General features: G+C 41.9%; 1 protein-coding gene and 1 pseudogene across 1 annotated transcript; one reads left to right on the top strand and one right to left on the bottom strand.

Annotated features, from left to right (window-relative positions):
• Positions 1-9,736: 9,736 nt before the first annotated feature.
• c20h22orf23 (chromosome 20 C22orf23 homolog) lies at positions 9,737-13,440 on the bottom strand. The gene is made up of 7 exons (XM_052151693.1): positions 13,220-13,440; positions 13,042-13,122; positions 12,816-12,878; positions 12,542-12,715; positions 11,942-12,070; positions 11,562-11,662; positions 9,737-10,249 (listed from the first exon to the last, which is right to left on the bottom strand). The coding sequence occupies exons 2-7, from the start codon at positions 13,115-13,117 to the stop codon at positions 10,130-10,132; spliced, it is 663 nt and encodes a 220-aa protein (XP_052007653.1). The 5' UTR covers positions 13,118-13,122; positions 13,220-13,440; the 3' UTR covers positions 9,737-10,129.
• Positions 13,441-18,370: 4,930 nt separating this feature from the next.
• Positions 18,371-19,934, top strand: part of LOC127660565 (leucine-rich PPR motif-containing protein, mitochondrial-like) — a 76,450-nt pseudogene continuing 74,886 nt past the window's right edge.

The following is a 19,934-nucleotide window of genomic DNA, read 5'->3' on the forward strand; positions in this document are numbered from 1 at the left end:
TTCATGAACTAATCATTCTTTTGAGTCATTTGTTGCTCAAGTATGGTTTCCCACTAAACTAAGCAGCAATGAGCCTGGCCAGTACCTGGATGGGAGACCTCCTTGGGAAAACTAAGGTTGCTGCTGGAAGAGGTATTTGGGAGGCCAGCAGGGGGTGCTCATTCTGCGGTCTGTGTGAGTCCCAATGCCCCAGTATACACTATACTGTAAAAAGGAATTGCCCTTTGGATGATATGTTAAACTGAAGTCCTTACTCTATGTGGTCATTAAAAATCCCAGGCTACAGGAGGCCTGGGTAGCTCAGCGAATAAAGACACAGACTACCACACCTGGAGTTGTGAGTTTGAATACAGGGTGTGCTGAGGGACGCTAGCCAGGTCTCCTAAGCAACCAAATTGGCCCGGTTTCTAGGAAGGGTAGAATCACATGGGGTAACCTCCTCATGGTCATTATAATGTGTGGTTCTGTAATGTTTTTGACTGAAGCTCCTTGATTTCACCACTAGATGGCGTAACTTCAACTCAGATTACTACCTTGTTAATTAGTTGCAATGCTCTCACCTGTGTTGAATCACTCCTAATGATAGACCCTATTTAAGGCCTCATTGCCCTTTTGTTTTTGTTTAGTCCTGATGTTTTCCTTAGCTTTGCCATTCCTAAGGATGTTCTCAGGTTTGTGATTTTGTGAGTCTTCTGTTTTGTTCTTGGATAATCAATTTCTGTTACATTTAGTGGATTGTGGATGTCTGGATTCATCTTTTGCATTGCCTCTCAAGGAGAGATGTTTGAGTCACCCTGTGGCACGTTAACCTAAAGTGCTGCCCAAGACTGTAGTTAGATTTTTGGAATCTCATTGTTCCTTATTCCTTTGGATTCCAACTTCCCCAGTTTTATACGTCCATCGACTTCCCCAGCAGGAGCTGGATTCTGATTTTGTTGCAAAGAAAGATGGGGGGGCTCCGTCCCTGTATTGATTACAGAGGTCTCAATAAGATTACCATAACGAACCGTTATCCTCTTCCATTAATGTCTACTGCCTTCGAGCTGCTTCAGGGGGCTACTATATTCACTAAACTGGACCTTCGTAATGCTTATCATCTATTCCGCATTCGTGCTGGTGATGAATGGAAGACCGCCTTTAATACACCCACAGGTCACTATGAGTATACAGTAATGCCTTTTGGTTTGGTAAATGCCCCTGCAGTATTTCAGGCTTTGATTAATGACGTGTTAAGAGACATGCTGAACAGATTTGTATTTGTATACTTGGATGATATTCTTATCTTTTCCAAGGACCTCCAGGAGCATGTGCAGCACATTCGCCTAGTTCTCCAGCAACTCCTGAGAAACCATTTGTTCATCAAACTTGAGAAGAGTGAATTCCATGTTCAAGAGGTTTCCTTTTTGGGCTTCATTGTCTCTACTGGTCATATCCAGATGGACCCGGCCAAAACCAGACTGGCCTCAACCCACCTCAATCAAGCAGGTACAACGTTTTCTTGGCTTTTCCAATTTCTATCGAAAGTTCATAAGAAATTTCAGTGCCACTGCTGCTCCACTAACGACTCTCACTAGGAAGAACATTAAGGGTTTCATGGCCCGAGGAGGCTGATAGGGCATTCTGCAAATTAATGGACAGATTTACTTCAGCACCCATTCTCACTATCCCAGATCCCGAGCTGCCCTTCATTGTTGAGGTGGATGCCTCTGAGGTAGGGGTCGGAGCTGTACTTTCCCAGCGGGCCAGAAAGGATGACAGACTGCATCCTTGTGCCTTCTTTTCACACAAGCTCTGTTCTACTGAAAGAAATTACAATATTGGGAACGGGGAATTATTAGCAGTCAAGCTAGCATTGGAAGAATGGAGGCACTGGTTGGAAGGGGCCAAACATCCCTTTGTCGTATGGACTGACCACAAGAATCTAGCTTACATCCAAGAAGCCAAGAGACTGAACTCTCGCCAGGCCCGATGGGCTCTATTCTTTAAACGTTTTGACTTCGTTCTCTCCTATAGACCAGGTTCTAAGAATAAAGAGCCTGATGCTCTCTCCAGGTAGTTTGACCCACCCAACTTGATTTCATCCCCCCTTTCAAGATTCTGGCTCCAGTTAGATGGGGACTCGAGACCATGGTTAGAAAAGCACAGCAGCAGGACACCGATCCAGGTAATGGGCCACCTGACCGTCTCTTCGTACACAAGAATGTGCGCACTAATGTTTTACAGTGGGGACACTCCTCATCAATCACATGCCACCCAGGAGTTAGTAGGACTCTAGAGTTCATTTCCAGATGCTTCTGGTTGCCAAAGATCATTGATGACGTCAAATCCTTTGTTGCTGCCTGCCCCATTTGTGCCCAGCATAAGGACTCCAGGTCTCGTCCACAAGGTCAACTCCTTCCCCTCACTGTCCCTGCCCGGCCTTGGTCACATATTTCTATGGACTTTGTAACAGGCCTACCACTCTCCCAAGGTAACAAAGTGATTTTGGTAGTTGTGGATAGATTTTCAAAGGCTTGCCACCTTATACCATTGCCAAAACTCCCCTCAGACCGCTGAGATTGTATTGCAGCATGTCTTTAGGTTGCATGGCTTTCCCCAAGATGTGGTTTCAGACCGTGGCCCTCAGTTTGCATCCAGGTTCTGGAAGGCCTTCTGCAAGCTGATTGGGGCTTCAGCCAGCCTGTCATCTGGTTTTCATCCCCAGTCTAATGGACAGACTTATAGAACTAACCAAGATATTGAGACAACCTTGAGATGTCTAACCTCGTCCAACCCAACGTCCTGGAGCAAACACCTGATATGGACAGAATTTGCCCATAATACTCTTCGCCATTCCTCAACAGGTATGTCTCCTTTTGAGTGTCAATTTGGGTATCAACCACCTTTGTTCTCTGAGCAGGAGTCTGAGGTGGGAGTTCCAGCGGCCCAACATATGGTTCAACGGTGCCGCAGGGTGTGGAGGAAGGCCCGAGCTGCACTTCTGAAAACTTCACAGCTACAGCAGCAATGGGTCAACCTTCGCCGCAGACCAGCACCATCTCTACGTCCAGGGCAGAATGTCTGGCTGTCCAGTAAGGACCTTCCCCTCAGAGTTAAAGCACGCAAATTGGCTCCAAGATTCATAGGTCCTTTCAAGGTTTTAAGGAAAGTAAACCCTGTTTCTTACCGTGTCCTACTTCCCAAGTCTTTGCACATACATCCCACCTTTCATGTTTCCTGCTTAAAACCTGTCAAACACAGTCCTTTGTATCCTGCCACCAGGCCACCCCCAGCACCACAGATCATTGAGGGCCAATGAGCATATAGGGTCAGGCAGATATTGGACACTTGTCTGGTTCGTGGTAGATGGCAGTTTCTAGTGGACTGGGAAGGATATGGGCCGGAAGAATGGTCTTTGATCCCGACCATATCCTGGATAAGAGTTTGATCAAGGACTTTCATCATCTCCACTCAACCCGAGCCATTGGGAACGTCAGGAGCCGTTCCAAAAAGAGGGGGTTCTGTAATGTTTTTGACTGAAGCTCCTTGATTTCACCACTAGATGGAGTAATTTCAACTCAGATTACTACCTTTTTAATTAGTTGCAATGCTCTCACCTGTGTTGAATCACTCCTAATGACAGACTCTATTTAAGGCCTCATTGCCCTTTTGTTTTTGTTTAGTCCTGATGTTTTCCTTAGCTTTGCCATTCCTAAGGATGTTCTGAGGTTTGTGATTTTGTGAGTCTTCTGTTTTGTTCTTGGATAATCAGTTTCTGTTACATTTAGTGGATTGTGGACGTCTGGATTCATCCTTTGCATTGCCTCTTAAGGAGAGATGTTTGAGTCACACTGTGGCACGTTAACCTAAAGTGCTGCCCAAGACTGTAGTTAATGTTTATGTTTTCCCTCTGAAATAAAGAGCAAAGGATTAAACTCAAGATTTTTGGAATCTCATTGTTCCTTATTCCTCTGCATTTGGGTTCCACCTTCCCCAGTGGTGGAGCGGTCTGCCTCTCGGACACACACTCCACAGTCCCAGGTTTGATCCCCAGCTGGATCATAACAGGTTCTTGCTCTCTGTGGGGCATATAGTGGCTGCTGCGGAGAATTGCGTGAAGCCTCCACAAATGCTAGGTCTCCGCAGTAATGTGCTCAACAAGCCACGTGATAAGATGCACGGATTGACATCTCAGATGCGGAGGCAACTGAGATTTGTCCTCCGCCACCCGGATTGAGGTGAGTCATTATGCCACCACGAGGACTTAGAGCACATTGGGAATTGGGCATTCCAAATTGGGGAGAAAATAAAATTAGTAAAAAATTCCAGGGCACTTCTCTTCAATAATAGGGGTGTAAGCCTTGTGTCCTGGTCAAATTCCCCTCATTGGCCTTTTTCAGACATGGCCTACTAATAATCCCCATCCATTCACTGGCTCTATACTCCCTCTCCTCTACACCAATAGCTGGTGTGTGGTGAGCGTACTGGTGCAGTATGGCTGCTGTCGCATCATCCAGGTGGATGCTGTACACTGGTGGTGGTTTAGGAGAGTCCCTTGTTCACTCTGTAAAGCACTTTGAGTGTAGTGTCAGAAAAGGGCTATATAAATGTAATGTTCATCCAACGTTCAATTAACCGATTTTTACATCGTTGATTGTTACAAAATCACCGCCAGTAGGTGAGAGATGGAGCATGCATTAAAATCCGCCAGCATGAGGTCATTAATCCCATCACTGACAGGACTCCCTGCTGAGTTAATGGTTCCAGCAACTGGAAAAGCACATCAAACATGACAGAAAACATCGTTCTGTCACCCGGATGGGAATCGCTTCCTAAAGCACTCTTTTACAATTGTTCATGTTTACGTGGTGAACTCCTGTTGTCTGGTACGTGGTATGTTTGTCACCTATACCAATTATGTATCGGCAAGTGTGTCATACTATCAAAATCAAGCATAGTGTTAGTTCAGGCAGGTCATGGGAGTCAAGCTCACAGTCAACTGACACTCAGCTGATTATGACTCCTACCAGTACAATTCTGACGCTTATCAGAGCAGTCCTATATGCCCTCCATTCATTCATCATTCATGTCTTCGCTTTCTTTCCATTGCTTGGATGCAAGCTGCACTTAACTGTCATAGTCCTGTCACTCTGTCAGTCTGGGTTTTTGTGGGGCAGGATCGTGACTTCATTGGTCTGAGTCTGTCTTGTTTTCTGTGTTCTGTCTTTGTGAGCACATAGCTTCGGTTGTGGCTTTCCTGCCATGCGCTTTTCAGTCCGTCTTGTTTCATGTTCGAAGCATGGTGTCTGAATCTTGACTTCCTTTTCTGGTTCGGTTTCTGTCTGTGTTGGGATCCGGACACTCATGCTCCATGTTCTGCCTGTTATTGCCGTCATATTATATATGTCATCTTGGCAGGATGCACTCACGTGAAAATTTTGTTTGTCTCTTGTAACCCATGTCGTGATCTGTCTTCATGCTGTGCTCACACCTTCGGTCTGAGGTGTCGGGTTTATTTGAGGCCGAATGCTTGCACAGGTGTCCTGTCTCGTCTTGTCACCTGTTGCCTGCATCGCATGGAGTTTGACTTGTGATGTACGGTCAGGCTTTGCCTGGTGTGAGAATGCATGGCATTGCTCTGTTGGCGTTGCCGTGCATTCTCTTGTCTTATCTATCCATTGGCATAAGCACATGTTGCCTTATTGTCTTGACGATATGCGCTCGTCCCATTCGGGTGTCTGTGTCCTGTGGGAGCACGTGGTTTTGTTTTGTTTCTGTATTGCCATGTGTCTCTCAGTCTTGCATCATACCCCACCTCCTTGTTTGCCTATTATTAGTTTATTAATCACACCTGCCCTGTCTGTTAACCTGTTTGATTTCTCTCCCCATTTTAGTCTCCTTGTGTGTGCTGTCTGGTGCCAGTTTGTCTTGTTTCGTGTTCATGTCAGTCTGTCTTGTGCTCCTGTTCCTGTCAGTCCTAGATTCAGTTTGTCTGCCCCAGCCCAGCTTCAGTGGATTCCATGTGCTGGAATGTATTTTTCCCCTACGGGGTAGTTTGTGTTGGTTTTTGTTTATTTTTTGTATTAATAAATCCTTTTGTTTTTACTCTGGGTTTGGGTCCTGCCTCTGGAGATTCTTGACACTTAACACCCTCCTTCATCCCCAGCTCCACTTCTGTATAGCAGCTTGCCTCAATTTTCATGTTTAGTTTTGTGCTCTAAGACTACAGTTGATTGCCAGTTTGGAATTCCTATCTTCAGTGCATTATTGTGCCTTCTTCTTGATTGTGTTGACTTGTTATTCAGTATTTGAAGTTCTATTAAGTGTTGTGCAAATTAACAATTTGATCATGGAGCACTGTCAGAAATGTTAAAAAATCAAAATGGAACAATGTTGTAATAATTCTGCTGGATCTTTTCTGTTTCCCCAGGGGGTATTTATTTGATGCACTCTTTTCTGTCCATGCATGGCTGCATGGGTGGGAGAAGAATTTGCCCAGACCAGAACCATTCACCTCCAACACCAAAATGTTGCTTGTCTATAAGTGAATAAAGTATTCATTCAAGTATTCAAGTCAAGAATCATTTGACAGAAGTGGTCCTGACTGAAATCTAGGCCTTAATGCTAACCCCAATCTCCTTGAAGAGATGCCGACTAGAGCTTCAGTTCAGCATGTACAGTTGCGATTAGCAAATGAGGCAAACTGGGTAAATGAGGCTCGTCTCTAAATTAGTGATGCAGATCGCAGACTGACCGGCAGAATGTATGTGTGTGTGCATCAGTGTGTGTTTCAGTGTAGCATGAGACATAGTTGAAATGTTCTCTCTGGTCTGTGTTGAGCTGTCACTGATAGATGCTGTACATTATTAATGATGCCATTTAAATATGTAAAGGGACAAAACCGACTTGATGCCGAAACATATACCATAATTATTGTTTCATCTTAAAGTTAGCATATGAGATTCCAACATTAAAGAAACAGATTGTTCAGTAACAATGACAATTCTGAATTATATTTTCTGTAGATAGAGTACAGTTTGAACATGCAAACAAATGTATGCATTCAGACATAATTAACTAATATAATGGCACTAAAGCATAATGAATTGTCCATTATATGGTTTGCTGTGTACGAGAGAGAGAGAGAAAGAGTGTGTTTGGGTTAGTGTGTGCACGCTGTCTCAGTCTGTGGCCATGGATGTGTGATCTAACAGTAGCTGACAGGGAGGTTGGAGGGCACCCTCTAGGGTCCTCAGGCTGGGAGCACTCTACACCACATACATCAAAACTGTTCCCTGTCCCACTGAGCTAACAATCAGCACACACACCAGTAACACAGAGCCCAAGCGAGTAAGTGTTTTAGAAAATTTACATTTTATAATGTGCATATAATTTGCTAAATGCATTTGAATGTGTTTGTCCTCAATGCATCTTTATTCACATTAATAGAATTATATACATTCATATCTGTGGTGTATTTAAAACTACACCTCTACAAATGTGTGCACAAACTTATGTGTGCATCTATAGCATCTCGACCAGAGACACACTGGTGAACCAATGGCCCAATCTGTTAGCCCTTTTACATTTAACATGAGGCCAGTCTGCCTCTTCTTGACTAATTCATCTAGTTAAAAGCTCACTACCACTAACATGAGTGGACAGCTATGCGTCGGGTGGAGACCTCTCCAACACCCCTCAGTCTCTGAGGAATCCGGCCCTGAATTCACAGCTTCCAAACCATGCACATGCTACACAACATGATACACAAGCCACTGTGAAGAAATGAGTAAGAGTAAGCTCTGCTAGTAAAGAACAACCCATTCATATTTATAATATACACATTAAGCACAAATATCAACAGCAAATTCAATTGGAATGGTCTTCATAAAGAGGGGGCAGGGGAAGGTACAGTGTGTGTTTTTTGAAGCCAAGGTCAAAAGGTGGTTGAGAGAGATCGATACCATGATTGTTGGTGTGTGAGATGGATATTCACCAGTGACCCCCTGTCCCCAGACGTCTTATGCAAGGAACTTGGCCATCCCCTGAGACACTCCGACTGACATTATTCTGAGAATGACATGCTTAACCCAATCTGTGTGTGTGTGTGTGTGTGTGTGTGTGTGTGTGTGAGAGAGAGAGAGAGAGAGAGAGAGAGGCTGAGCCTTGATACAGATTTTCCATTTAATTTAGATTTCATTTGTTTGTAGTTTACATGCATAATTTGGACAATTTACAAGTGCTACATGGGCAATGTCTCTTTAAGAGTGATGGAAGAGTCTCACAGGAGTATTGTTTTGGTTGAGTGAACATAAGGATTCACAGCTTTTCTTTTTAGCACATTCATGTTATGTGTAATTAAATTAAATGTTTATTTATTTATTTTATTACATAGAAATGCACATTTGACAGTAAAGCATTGATTTTGAGCTGGAATGCAGAAATACATTTGCTTATATTAACAACAAAAAAATCTGTAAAAAGTTCATTATTAATTAAAACCTAATGTATGGTTAAATGTAAACATTCTGACAGTAGGACTTCTTAACTGATTTTGATCTTTCATCAGGCTCTTTCATGCACGCCAGCACGCAGATCGCCATGACCGTACTGGACAGGTGAAGCCGCTTGAGATGGAGAAGCGGAGAGACGCAAGGCCCAAGCCAGCAAAAATCATCCTTAAACTCTCCTTGCTCAATATTCCGACCTCGCGCGCCTCCCTCGTGTGGTCCACAGAAGAAATATGGTGGGAGAAGAGGAGAGCCCCTTCTGCTTTCAGAATGAAAACTAGCCAAGAGCAAAGCGCTTCGAGTTTCATGTGCTCACAATGAACGCAATAAATCTCAGCAAGTGCCTTGTCATTGGGGCTCAGCCTAGGCATTAACAGCTGTCGTTCTGAATGGGCGAAGCCACATGATATTTAGGAGAGGAGGCACGCAAGCCTGGGCTAGCAGCAAATCCTTCTCAAATCTCCATGCTCTATTCCCTGTCCTCGAGTGCCTTCCCCTTGCACTTCCTCTGAAGCCGCAAAAGAAGTATAGCAGGAGGAGAGGGGAACGGCTTCTGCTTTCAGAAGAGCTTCAGAGATCCTCACTACTGGGAGGAGTTTCCCATAGCATCAGCTAATAATGTAGATTTGAAACGATCGACTTGAAAGGTAAAAGTTGAAGAGGTAATGGAAAGAAGGAAAGCAAGAGAAGAAGAGACTTTCTACATGATTCTTATATCTCATCAACTCCTAATCAACACTTATGCTCATCTTACTATAAAACAGAGCCAGTCAAGTTTAAGTTGCCTCTGATGTAGCAATACTGATATATTTCACTACTGCCAACCAAAGTGAGGAGTTAGTCAAGTTGGTCAAGTGAGACAAGGTTTTAATTGATGGTTATGACTTAAGAATCAGTTTTGAGTTAATTAGTGTACAAATCTCTCAAAATACTCAGACACTGTATAAATTTGCAATACTCTCTACAACTAGAAGTAAACAATTATTGAAAACTTTCACTGTATGTAATTTTGAAACAGAAATAATTCTGAGGAAATGTAACTCGTTGTTTAAAGGAAACTGAATGGAAACCCCATTAATTGGTATGGCATCTTGAGTGAATTAAATTGTATTTTTACATATAGTTTTTGGCACGCTAATGCTACTTCTCACTGAGAGTAAAATTTCAAAACACCTTGAAGTTGCAAAACCATTCAACCATTTTAATCAGAGTATAATTATAGAAGCTTCTAAAAACTCATATACTGTACATCATTCAAGCAGAAATTAATGAGTTTATAATATTGCTATGGATTGTGGTTTGGTGAGTGACATGGATGTTTGTAAAACAGTCAATAAACAGATACAACTCATATTTCTCTCTCTGGACAACATGTAAACACATTTATTTTAATATTAAAACAATTTGCAAAGATTGTTAAATGTTATTGCTACAACCCAATAACAAGATATTTTAATGGTATTTACTGACAAGGTATTCGTTTCAGGGCAGAGGATGTGATAAATAAAACTAATAAAAAAGCAAAAACAGTTAAAACACCATTTTGAGTTTTAATATTCACACTGTTCATATCTCGCATGGGTACATATTATCTGACACGCTGGTTTTAACATCACAGTAATTGTTTTATATTTTCTTTTTCACCCTACCATCATCTCTTTCTCAATATCTCTGATGTGTTTTCCTTCTTTTCCATTCATCATAAGGGTCCTCAGTTCTTCACCACGGTTCCTATCAATCTTTTCAAGTTCACAGATTTTCTGTTAAATAAAGATAGAGTTCACAATAGTTTATTATTCAACAGTTTACATTAGGTCTCACTGCATCATCAAGGCTGTGTAAATCAACAATGCAGTTCTAGTTGTAGTGCACCATAGTTAGAATGTTCACAGTAAAATGTGACTTACAAATGAGGAACATAACAAGCAATTTGTTACACAAAAGTGAACAATATCTGCAATGTCACATTGCCATGTTCCTAAAGTTGCTAGAGCAGTATAGAAGCTAGCATAGAAGACAAAGACAGACAAAGAACAGTTTTATGTTATTATTATGAAATACTAAGTGCAATTATTTTGGAAATCATAGAGGAAAAGTGTCTTCAGCTTCTTCTTGAATGTTGGGATGGTTTCCCCAGATCGAGTGGAGGTTGGAAGCTCATTCCACAGAGAAAGTGAATTATTGTCAAATGGACTTTCTGCCTCGTTGCGATGGGACCAACAGGCACCGCTCGTTCATTGAGTGCAGAAAGCATGTGGGGACGTAGACTTGGAGGAGTGAGTTGAAGTATGAGGGTGCTGTTCCATTGGCTGCCCTGAAGGCCAAAGTCAATTGATGCTGGCCACTACAGGTAGCCAGTGGAGTGAAATCAAGAGAGGGGTGGCGTAAACCTTCTTTGAATGATTGAAGACCAGTCGTGCCACCACGTTCAGGACCATCTGCAGTGGCTTAATCGTGTTACCTGGGAGGCCGGCCAACCACGTATTGCAGTAGTCTTGAAATGACAAGAGCTTAGACCAGGAGCTGCACAGCACATTCAGACTATCACAGTTTCTCTTCCAATTTCCTGGCTGTGAAGGATAGTGTAGTTGTGGTCAGCAGATGGGTTGGCTGGAACCACAAAGAGTTTTGTCTTAGCAAGATTGAACTGAAGATCTCCAAAAAGCAGGCAAAGATATGAGCTGAGACAGTGGGGTCATCAGTCAGGCCTTTGATCGGTCCAAGTGATGTTGTCTAGATAAAGAAGAGGAGAGGCCCAAACACTGATCCCTGAGGAGCACCAGTGCCTCCCCCCCTTATGACCTTGAGGTATCTGCCTGTGAGGTATGACTCAAACCAGCTAAGCACAGTTCCTGTGATGCCCAGGTAGACATGAGGATCTGGAGGTTCACTGTATAAAAAGCTGTCAATATACACTATATACTAGTTTACACCCTGTGGTGGCTTTCATATTCTACGCTTAAATTATCAAGACTAAAACTGTGGGTGCAGTCACACTGAAGAACTGATCATGGTTGGTGTTGTTGGTGTGTGTGATGTTATTGCCTTGTATGTCTGTATTTGTGTGATTACCTGAGAAATTTCTGTGTTTATGATGTGCTGGTATTGGTGACCTTTTCCAATGGCCATCATCTCTTCTAAAAACTGCCTTCTGTCCTCAATCTCATCCAAAACTGTTGGTAGGAAATGACATATATTTATAGTTACAGTGCTAACAAGAGATACTGAAACCGTGCTCCTCTAATGTTTATAAAGGCTGTTAAAGTGTCACACTAAACATTTGATGTTCTCTAAACTAGGAAAGCACATCACAGAATGTCTGGCAAGTAACAAAAACCATCACTTACCAAACTATTTCACACTCGTCAATCAACATTGTTTAAAGTAATCATTTAATTAACTCAGATGACAGATTCAAATGAACAAAACTTTTAATATACTGCCTGTCTCACCCTCTTGGAACCTGTCTGTCTGCTGCTCTGTTCTCTCTGTGGAGTCTCTCTGGGAGTGAGTTGGCCCAGCTTCCTCTTGGCCAGTAGCAAGAAGGTTCTGTAGCCTTCTCTTCTCTTTCTCTAGATCCCCTTTGGAGAGAGAATGAGAGAAAGATCAGCAGAGGAGGATTTAAAGGCCTTTCTTCTAACGCAGATAGTGGAAAAATAATAAACATACTATATATAGACATGACATTGTTTTTGTGGTACTGTATAAACAGCAGGCAAAAATGTTTAGATATTTAAAATGTTGGGGCAAAAATTTCCCCATAGTGAACTCTGTTTTCTGGGCAGAAATGTATTCATTTACATATTTAACATATGAAATGTGATTTATTTCATATTATTACATAAAAAGCCTAGGCCTGATCTCATCATTATTTACAGCTTTTGATTTTGTATTTGATGTTGATTTGATTTTAAAATTAACATTCATGTTCATGCAAACAATTTGTTTAAATTAATGTATTTATTTATTCATAGTAACTGCACAATGTGACGTAAATTACTGACATGCTTTGGTTTTAAAAGTTTTAAAAAAAGTATGCCACTAATACTTACGAGTTGCACTAGGCCGAAACTGTTCTCGTTTGTAATTGTCTCCAGCACGGCATCCTTGTGTGTTGCGCCTCTGTGGGTGACCCATCAGTGCGGTCATTCTAGTGACACTGGGCTCTGAATGCACACAGGGCTCCATTGTGGTGAGATTAAAGTTTAGTGGAAGAGCGCCCCCTTCTGCTCAAACAGATAGTGTTAATAAACATTAATAAACAGTGTTACAGACAGTTGGCACAAAACAGCTGCCAGTACAAGATATTATAAGACCTGAACTTACTTTTCAGCTGATTTTTGATCTGTCTTTGATGAAAGTCCGTCAGCCGAGACTCCTGCATCATCACTACAAACAAAACAATACCAAAGCTGGAGTTAAAGAACTGAGAAACTATGAGTTAAAGAACTGACATATTTGAACACACACACACACACACACACACACACACACACACACACACACACACACACACACACACACACACACACACACACACACACACACATACATTGTATTAACTGTCGTGTCTCTTTGCTATAGTGAGTAACTCCGGACTCTGTCTTTTGTGTCGATCCGCTGGCCATGATTCCTGTTAAGAAAAAATCATTTTAAATCTGTGATATACAAAGTGAGCAAGAGCAGGTATATTGGATGTTTCAGACGCAAGAGTGAAGATGATTACTCACGTTTCCTCAGAGGATAATTTGATTTGAAATAATCGCAGAAATGCGGCAGAATTCACGCTGGAGCAGCAGAACGGTTGCTATGGTAACATATGTAAACATACCGGAACACTAGGCCTGGCCAGAGTCCATCGCGTGAGCTGTTCACCGAACGCGTTATGTGTCTGATGGTGCTGTTTTTCAATTGTTTTCCTATGTAAACTTACGCTAGACGGAAGCCGCAGGTCTCAATGTTTTTACAGTGTCTGGATCAGGAGCGCCGCATGTTTAGACGCTTTCAGAGTTTGTGCTATAAATAATAATTATCCGGAATTTTTACGAAATAGGAAGAGTAAATAATTAAAATAATACTGAAAAAAGCGTTAGTTCGGTGAAACAGAGAAGTTATATTCATTAATTTGTTGAAGAAAACATTCGAGTTTGAATCATTACATCTATAACAAACTTCACTGATATATTGTTCAATAAATGTTGTACAAATCTGATTTACTTTCTCAGTTATGGACCAATTAATTTTTTTCCCGGAATTTTCTGCTGGAATATTTTTTTTCTTGATGTTTTATTTATGTAGTGAACAAATATTATAGGTTAACTATTACACAATATCTGAGATTTCCATAAGCTTTCCATTAACAAAACTGGCTAGGCCAGCATGACCATGTTTTTTCCACCTGGCCCACTTGGCTGTGAAGTTGAATAGCCCTGCCCTGGGCAATCATGGCAGGTCCACTGTCTATACAACATGGCACAGAAAAAAAGGTTATGATGACCGCAAAAAAAATGAGGTTAGTTTTAACACGTGGTTTAAACTTAATTTGTTTACTCATTGCCATATCTGTGTAGAACAAATGCACCACAATGTCATGGTTACTAAGGTAACCTCCATTCCCTGATGGAGGAAACAGACGTTGTGTCGATGTAGTGACACTAGGGGTCGCTCCTGGGAGCCCCAGACATCTCTGATTTTGAGAAAAGGCCAATGAAAATTGGCGAGTGGAATTTGCATGCCACTCCCCGGACATACGGGTACATAAGGAGCTGGAATGTAACCACTCATTCAGGTTTCGCACTGAGGAGCCGAGACAAGGTCCCGGCCATTTCAGCGGGTAGTTCAGTGTTGTGGCAAGAGGGACACATGTTGATGTAGTGACACTAGGGGTCCCTATGGAAATCGCCACAACTACTGAAATGGATTACGTTGACTGGTGGTACGAGACGGGCAGAGCTCTGTTTTCCTCGTAGCCAGCTCACCAGGCTGTCATGTAACAACCCCCAACGCACTCGTAGGTGTCAAATGGTCCCCTGCACCTCAGGGACAAGTTGACTACTCAAAAAATAAGGACCCGCTGACCCAGCCGTGGCCTCTTCTCTTTTTTCACCCCAAAAGGAACTAAATCGTTCAGTTGGGGGCCATATAAGTTCCACGTCAGGGGTGTCCCTCCATAGAAGAGGACACTGCAGAGACAACACCTCGCCCGGAGGGGGGGGGGTGGCTTTAGAGGGAATACATCACATGGTCTTACAGAGTCCAGTCCGAAGCATGTAATGTGGAAGGGTTCACCACCTGATCCCTGAATGGAGTTGTGGGAACCTTGGGTACATAGCCCGGTCGGAGTCTCAGGATGACGTGAGAGTAACCTGGACCGACCTCTGGGCACAGTTCGCTGACAGAGAACACCTACCCTCTTGATGGAGGTGAGTGCAGACAGGAGGGCAGTCTTCAAGGAGAGCGCCTTTAACTCAGCTGACTCTTGGGGCTCAAATGGAGCTCCCCGTAGGCCCCAAAGGACCACGGAGAGGTCCCACGAGGGAACGAGGTGAGTTCTGGGGGGGGTTTAACCTCCTCACAGTGATGGAGCACGAATCTCAGTTGTCTCCGCGTCTGAGACGTCAATCCGCACATTTTATCATGTGGCTTGTTGAGCGCATTACTGCGTGCACTCAGCATGCCCTGGATTCAAACTCATGACTCCATGGTTGGTAGTCAGCATCTTTACTTGCTGAGCTACCTAAGCCCCCTTAAATGTTGTATTATTAGAATAATACACTTATTATTCTAATATTATTACAGGGCAGCCGTCCACTTTCCTCTTTACCCTGGTTAGAGATTCTTTTTTCAAAACAGTAATGCATGGAATATCCTTCATCTCTCTAAAACAATAGACTTCAGGAGAAAATAGAATTTCAGGAGAAATGTGTTTCTTTTTGCCTATATTTAAAACCAAAATTTGACTTGCAAGTATAAAGCAACTTGTAAGAAATCAATACCTCTGCAAATGTGGAAAAACCCCACTGTATTGTGAATTCCGCATGGTTAGCGCAACCACTTTCAATTGTTCTAATAATAAGAAAATTACCTTGAGTACCAAATTAGCACTTAAAAGTAAGGAATAGGTGACACATTAGATGTTTGCCATCACGGGTAAAGAAAAAAATGGAATAAATTCCACTTAAAACAATTATTTCAAACCATAATAATAATTTGCAATTAAAGATTTTGGCAGTATTTTTTGATCAATGTAATGCATCCTTTGTGAAAAGATTTCTTTCAAGAACAAAAATGTCTTTGTGTTCTAAAAATGTAAGCATATACATTTGGTGCCTTTCAAGTTTCTCAGCTGTACAGGCTCCATGGTTAGGATTAGGGTGTATGTTAATGTGTGCAATATTTGCTTTCTCTAAACTACTGAAGCCCTGAAACACAAGGTGAAAACAAAAAATCACAAGGTGAGTGTGATAAATCACTAGTTCTCTTCTTTAAGGTGGAAGCGGGAGCCGGGTAAACAGTCGAACATGAGTTTATTTTTCTCACAGTAAAGCATTGCTTTTCAGCATAACACAACACACATCCACACTGCTGCTTGTGTCTCCCTCTCTCTCTCTCTCTCTCTCTCTCTCTCTCCCCCTCCAGCAGTCTGGATTGCCCATTTTATCCCTCTTCACTCTCACTCAGGGCTGGACTCGAAATCTGGCATACTGGGCATTTTACCGGTGGGCTGACATACTTTGGGGCCAATCAGGGGCGGACTGGCCATCGGGAGCACCGAGCGGGCCGGTGGTTCAGCAGTGAAACATGCCGAATGGGCCGCGATAAGCAAAAACGAGCCACCATGTAATGCAGAACAGACCACAAAACAGCGCTGCGATATATAGAAAAGACCATGCTTGCCACCAGTAAAATCTAACCTATAACGCTGATTTACCAGCATAAACCAGTTTAGCCAAGTGAGGGAATTGCATGCTGGTTAAGCTGGTATTTGAGGCAGGGACATATAATGTTAACTTCTGTATAATTCTGTATGTTTTTAAATTTTTATGGGCTGGCCCCATTCACTTCCATTGTAAGTGCCTTGCTGTCACTACAAGCCATGCTTTGTTTTTGTTTTTTTTTTTTTTTTATATAAGAGGGTCAAGTAGATATATTTTTTTGTGGTAATCAACATTATGATAAAAATGCTGTTAATTCAGTCAAACTTGTATTGAACCTGGAACATTTCTTTAAAATGTAGGCTCTTCAGATCAACATATTGTTTTTTGGGTTCTTCAAAGCAGCAGTAAATTCTTAAATTCTTAAGAATTTAAATTCTTAAATTCTTAAGCAGTAAATGGTTCTTAGTGAAGGTTTTCTTATAGCTTCAGGCTTTAAAACCTGTGTCTAAATCTAATTGGAACCTTTGTTTTTAAGTGTATGTACACGCTGTATTTGAGAGTGGTATAAGTGTAAAATCTCTTGAGCTCTTTGACAAGAGCATAGAACTGAAGATGCTCTTTAAAGAGAGTACTTGTGTGTTTGCGAGCGTGTGACTGAAGGTTTTATGTTGCTCAAGGGCATAGAGAAGGTGACACCCAGCATATGATCCTGAAAGCCTGTGACGGCTTCCGCAACACCCCCTCCCCTCCCTTGACTGACAACTGCCCGTCGTACACCAGTGCCCCACTCCTCCAACTAGCCAGGGGCTACACAAACAGAGAAGTCCTGGAAAGAATGGATGGATGAGTGGACAGATAAACTGGAGGCCAGTGCATAGACAGATACAGAGATGGACAGAGCACCAAAGGGCAGGTGGCTTAGCAGACAGCTGTCCACTGTCGTGGCCAAGTCACTTAAATCAGGGCTCAAGAGATCTTTGTGACAAATATGAGAGTACGGATAGAAGGATTGAAAAAGATGAGGGCTGATAAAGTTTGAGACCTCCCTTAGGAGAGGTTGATGGATAGATGGAGTGAGGGAGAGGGTCAGTCCTTGCCTTGACAGATGAGTGAGGCAGTTTGGATCAACAAAGCCAGTCCAGGCCCTAAATCTAATGAGATTCTGGCAACGAGAGCGATATGAGGACTCGGAAACGAATGGCTGAGGATGAGATAGAAAGAGAGAGTAGGGAAAAAATAAATGGCAAGGAACCTTTTCAGAGATAAAAGAATGTAACAGGATGAGCTGCAGATGAGTACATGACTTTTGACATATAGGGATAGACAGTAGTGGAGCTGCATGATTCAGTCAAAAAATCGGTTTTAACTGTGATAAACATTTAGCATCTTATATTGCTGCTGCTATCAAGGCTCAAATTGCAATAAAACACAAGCCGTCTTGTTCAACAGGGTGTGCAAAAGCTACAAATATACAAGTGATGACTTTTGTTTCCAAATTATGTAATGTTTCACCCACACTTGGCTGCCAATATAAATAGTTCCTCTTTAAATGTGTAACCGTACTCTTTAAAAGTACTAAACTCACCTCCTTCAGGTGACACAAAATGGAAAGGAGTAAAAAAAAGAACCAAGTTCTTGATGCATTTTCATTGTATCTGAACACGAAAGTGGACTCAGATCTCTTTGTGTGCATAGTCCAACAACACACACCTCTAACACACATACACACATGTAAAATAAAAAACCATAAAAAAAACATGATCCTCTCACACCCCTCTCAAAAAGCCAGAGGGCTCTTGTTCGTGATGTGCAGGAAGGTAGCAGCATCATGATAGTAATCTCCCTCCCTTGGGACACACAGACTAACTGATAAGTGCCAGAGAGAAGGGGGAACTGATTCCGTTAGGGGCATCTTCAGCAGAGCGCGATGGCATCCGGCATCCCCTCAGAGTTCAGTCTGGTAATGCAAGATGACATGGCTGACATTAAACACTGATGTTAATGATGGAGAGTAACTCATACAAGGGAGATTCAACAAGAGAGGGTGAGAAGAATGTTTTGGTGCTAACATCTTGTTGTGTTTTGATTATTAAACTGAGATAAGAATGGCTTCAACAATCTGTGAAGAAAATCTAAAATTTAATTTCTGTGATGCATTTGAATGTCAAATTTTATTTAAATGCGATCAACTTGATCACAAATGAAGAGTTCTAGTATCCTTTCATTGGCAACATTATGCTGACTTACTGACAAGCGCCATCTCCTAACAGACAGTTTTGCATCAACTCCAGTGTGTTCACCTTCCCTTGTGGCATGACCAGAAGCGTTAGCAAAGTGGGGGACCTGGGTTCTAATCCTGTGTTGATACAAGGAATTAATGGTGTTTGCATAATCATTGACGAGCGTGATTCGTTGGTTGCAATTTCCTTTCTAACATAATTTTTTTTCTCCACTGATGGTAGATTTACGTTTGGGGTTTGGGTCGGTGGTTTATAAAATATACTCTTCACTATATTACAGTGTGTAGCTGAAAACAACTCACTTCACAACTCACTTTTGGCACCCCTCTATGGATATTTCACCTGGAAAATGGAGCTCACACCTGCCCATATGCCCAACAACAGTTACTGCTTTGGCCACTAGGGGTAGTGTTTTGAAATTCGGTAATCAGAATCAGAATCAGCTTTATTGCCAGGTATGTGTACACATACAAGGAATTTGACTCAGGATTGTACATTGCTCACGATGTGCTTACTCATACAAAAATAAAATAACACAATAATAAAATAAAATCAGACACAGGCTACAGTGTAGACAACACAAATATACACACTATGAACAAAAACAATATAGACATATTGACAAATAGTGCAGTGATCAGAGTGCAAAGGATGCAGGAGTAAAGTTATTATTATCATTATTATGTACATGTCAGAGGTGGATGTGATATAAGTCTGTAAGCACAGACCAATTGAAGCTAAAGAAAAATTAACCTACTGTTCATAGTGAGATCAGTCTGATGCGAGAATGAATTACATGTTTGAGCTCTGGCTCAAAGCTATATGGCTTCAGAAGATTTTGAATAAAGTGCATGAGTCGTGGTTTATTGCTGCTACAAAAAGGCAGCAACATCAATATTATTAAAGGTCAATATTCAATAAAGCCCATGTCTACGTAATGTGTCTCCTAATGTCATTGTTTTTTAAAAGGTATGCCGTTGCGAAGAGCATTTTCGAAATTCTCCGCTTTCATTGGAGAAAATGCTCTCCAGTGTGACTGAGAGCATCAACGTAGCAACAATCAATAATATTCCTCAATTTAAGTTTTCCATTTTTGAGGCAATTTATGAGGCATTAATTGAGCTTGAGTTATTTATACTTGACTTGTCGGTGTAACCTGCATTTTTATCTCATGATACCCACAAACAGTGGATAAGAAATTCCAAAGTGATGAAATTGGAAAGGGCATCATATGTAATGATTGAGGAAAGTAAACATGTTGCTTCAGGCTATAAAGTAGAGAAGAAATGTCAGGTCAGGTTGAAATCTCCTCACCTACTCCTGGTGTT

This window comes from Xyrauchen texanus, chromosome 20 (assembly GCF_025860055.1).
Source record: "Xyrauchen texanus isolate HMW12.3.18 chromosome 20, RBS_HiC_50CHRs, whole genome shotgun sequence".
NCBI classification, from domain to species: Eukaryota; Metazoa; Chordata; class Actinopteri; order Cypriniformes; family Catostomidae; genus Xyrauchen; species Xyrauchen texanus.

Coding starts and splice junctions, on each gene's coding strand:
- c20h22orf23 (XM_052151693.1), bottom strand. CDS start 13,117: ATGGCCAGCGGATCGACACAAAAGACAGAGTCCGGAGTTACTCACTAT. Junction 12,716..12,815: donor GATCAAAAATCAGCTGAAAA/GTAAGTTCAGGT, acceptor CTGTTTGAGCAG/AAGGGGGCGCTCTTCCACTA. Junction 11,663..11,941: donor GACAGACAGGTTCCAAGAGG/GTGAGACAGGCA, acceptor TCCTACCAACAG/TTTTGGATGAGATTGAGGAC.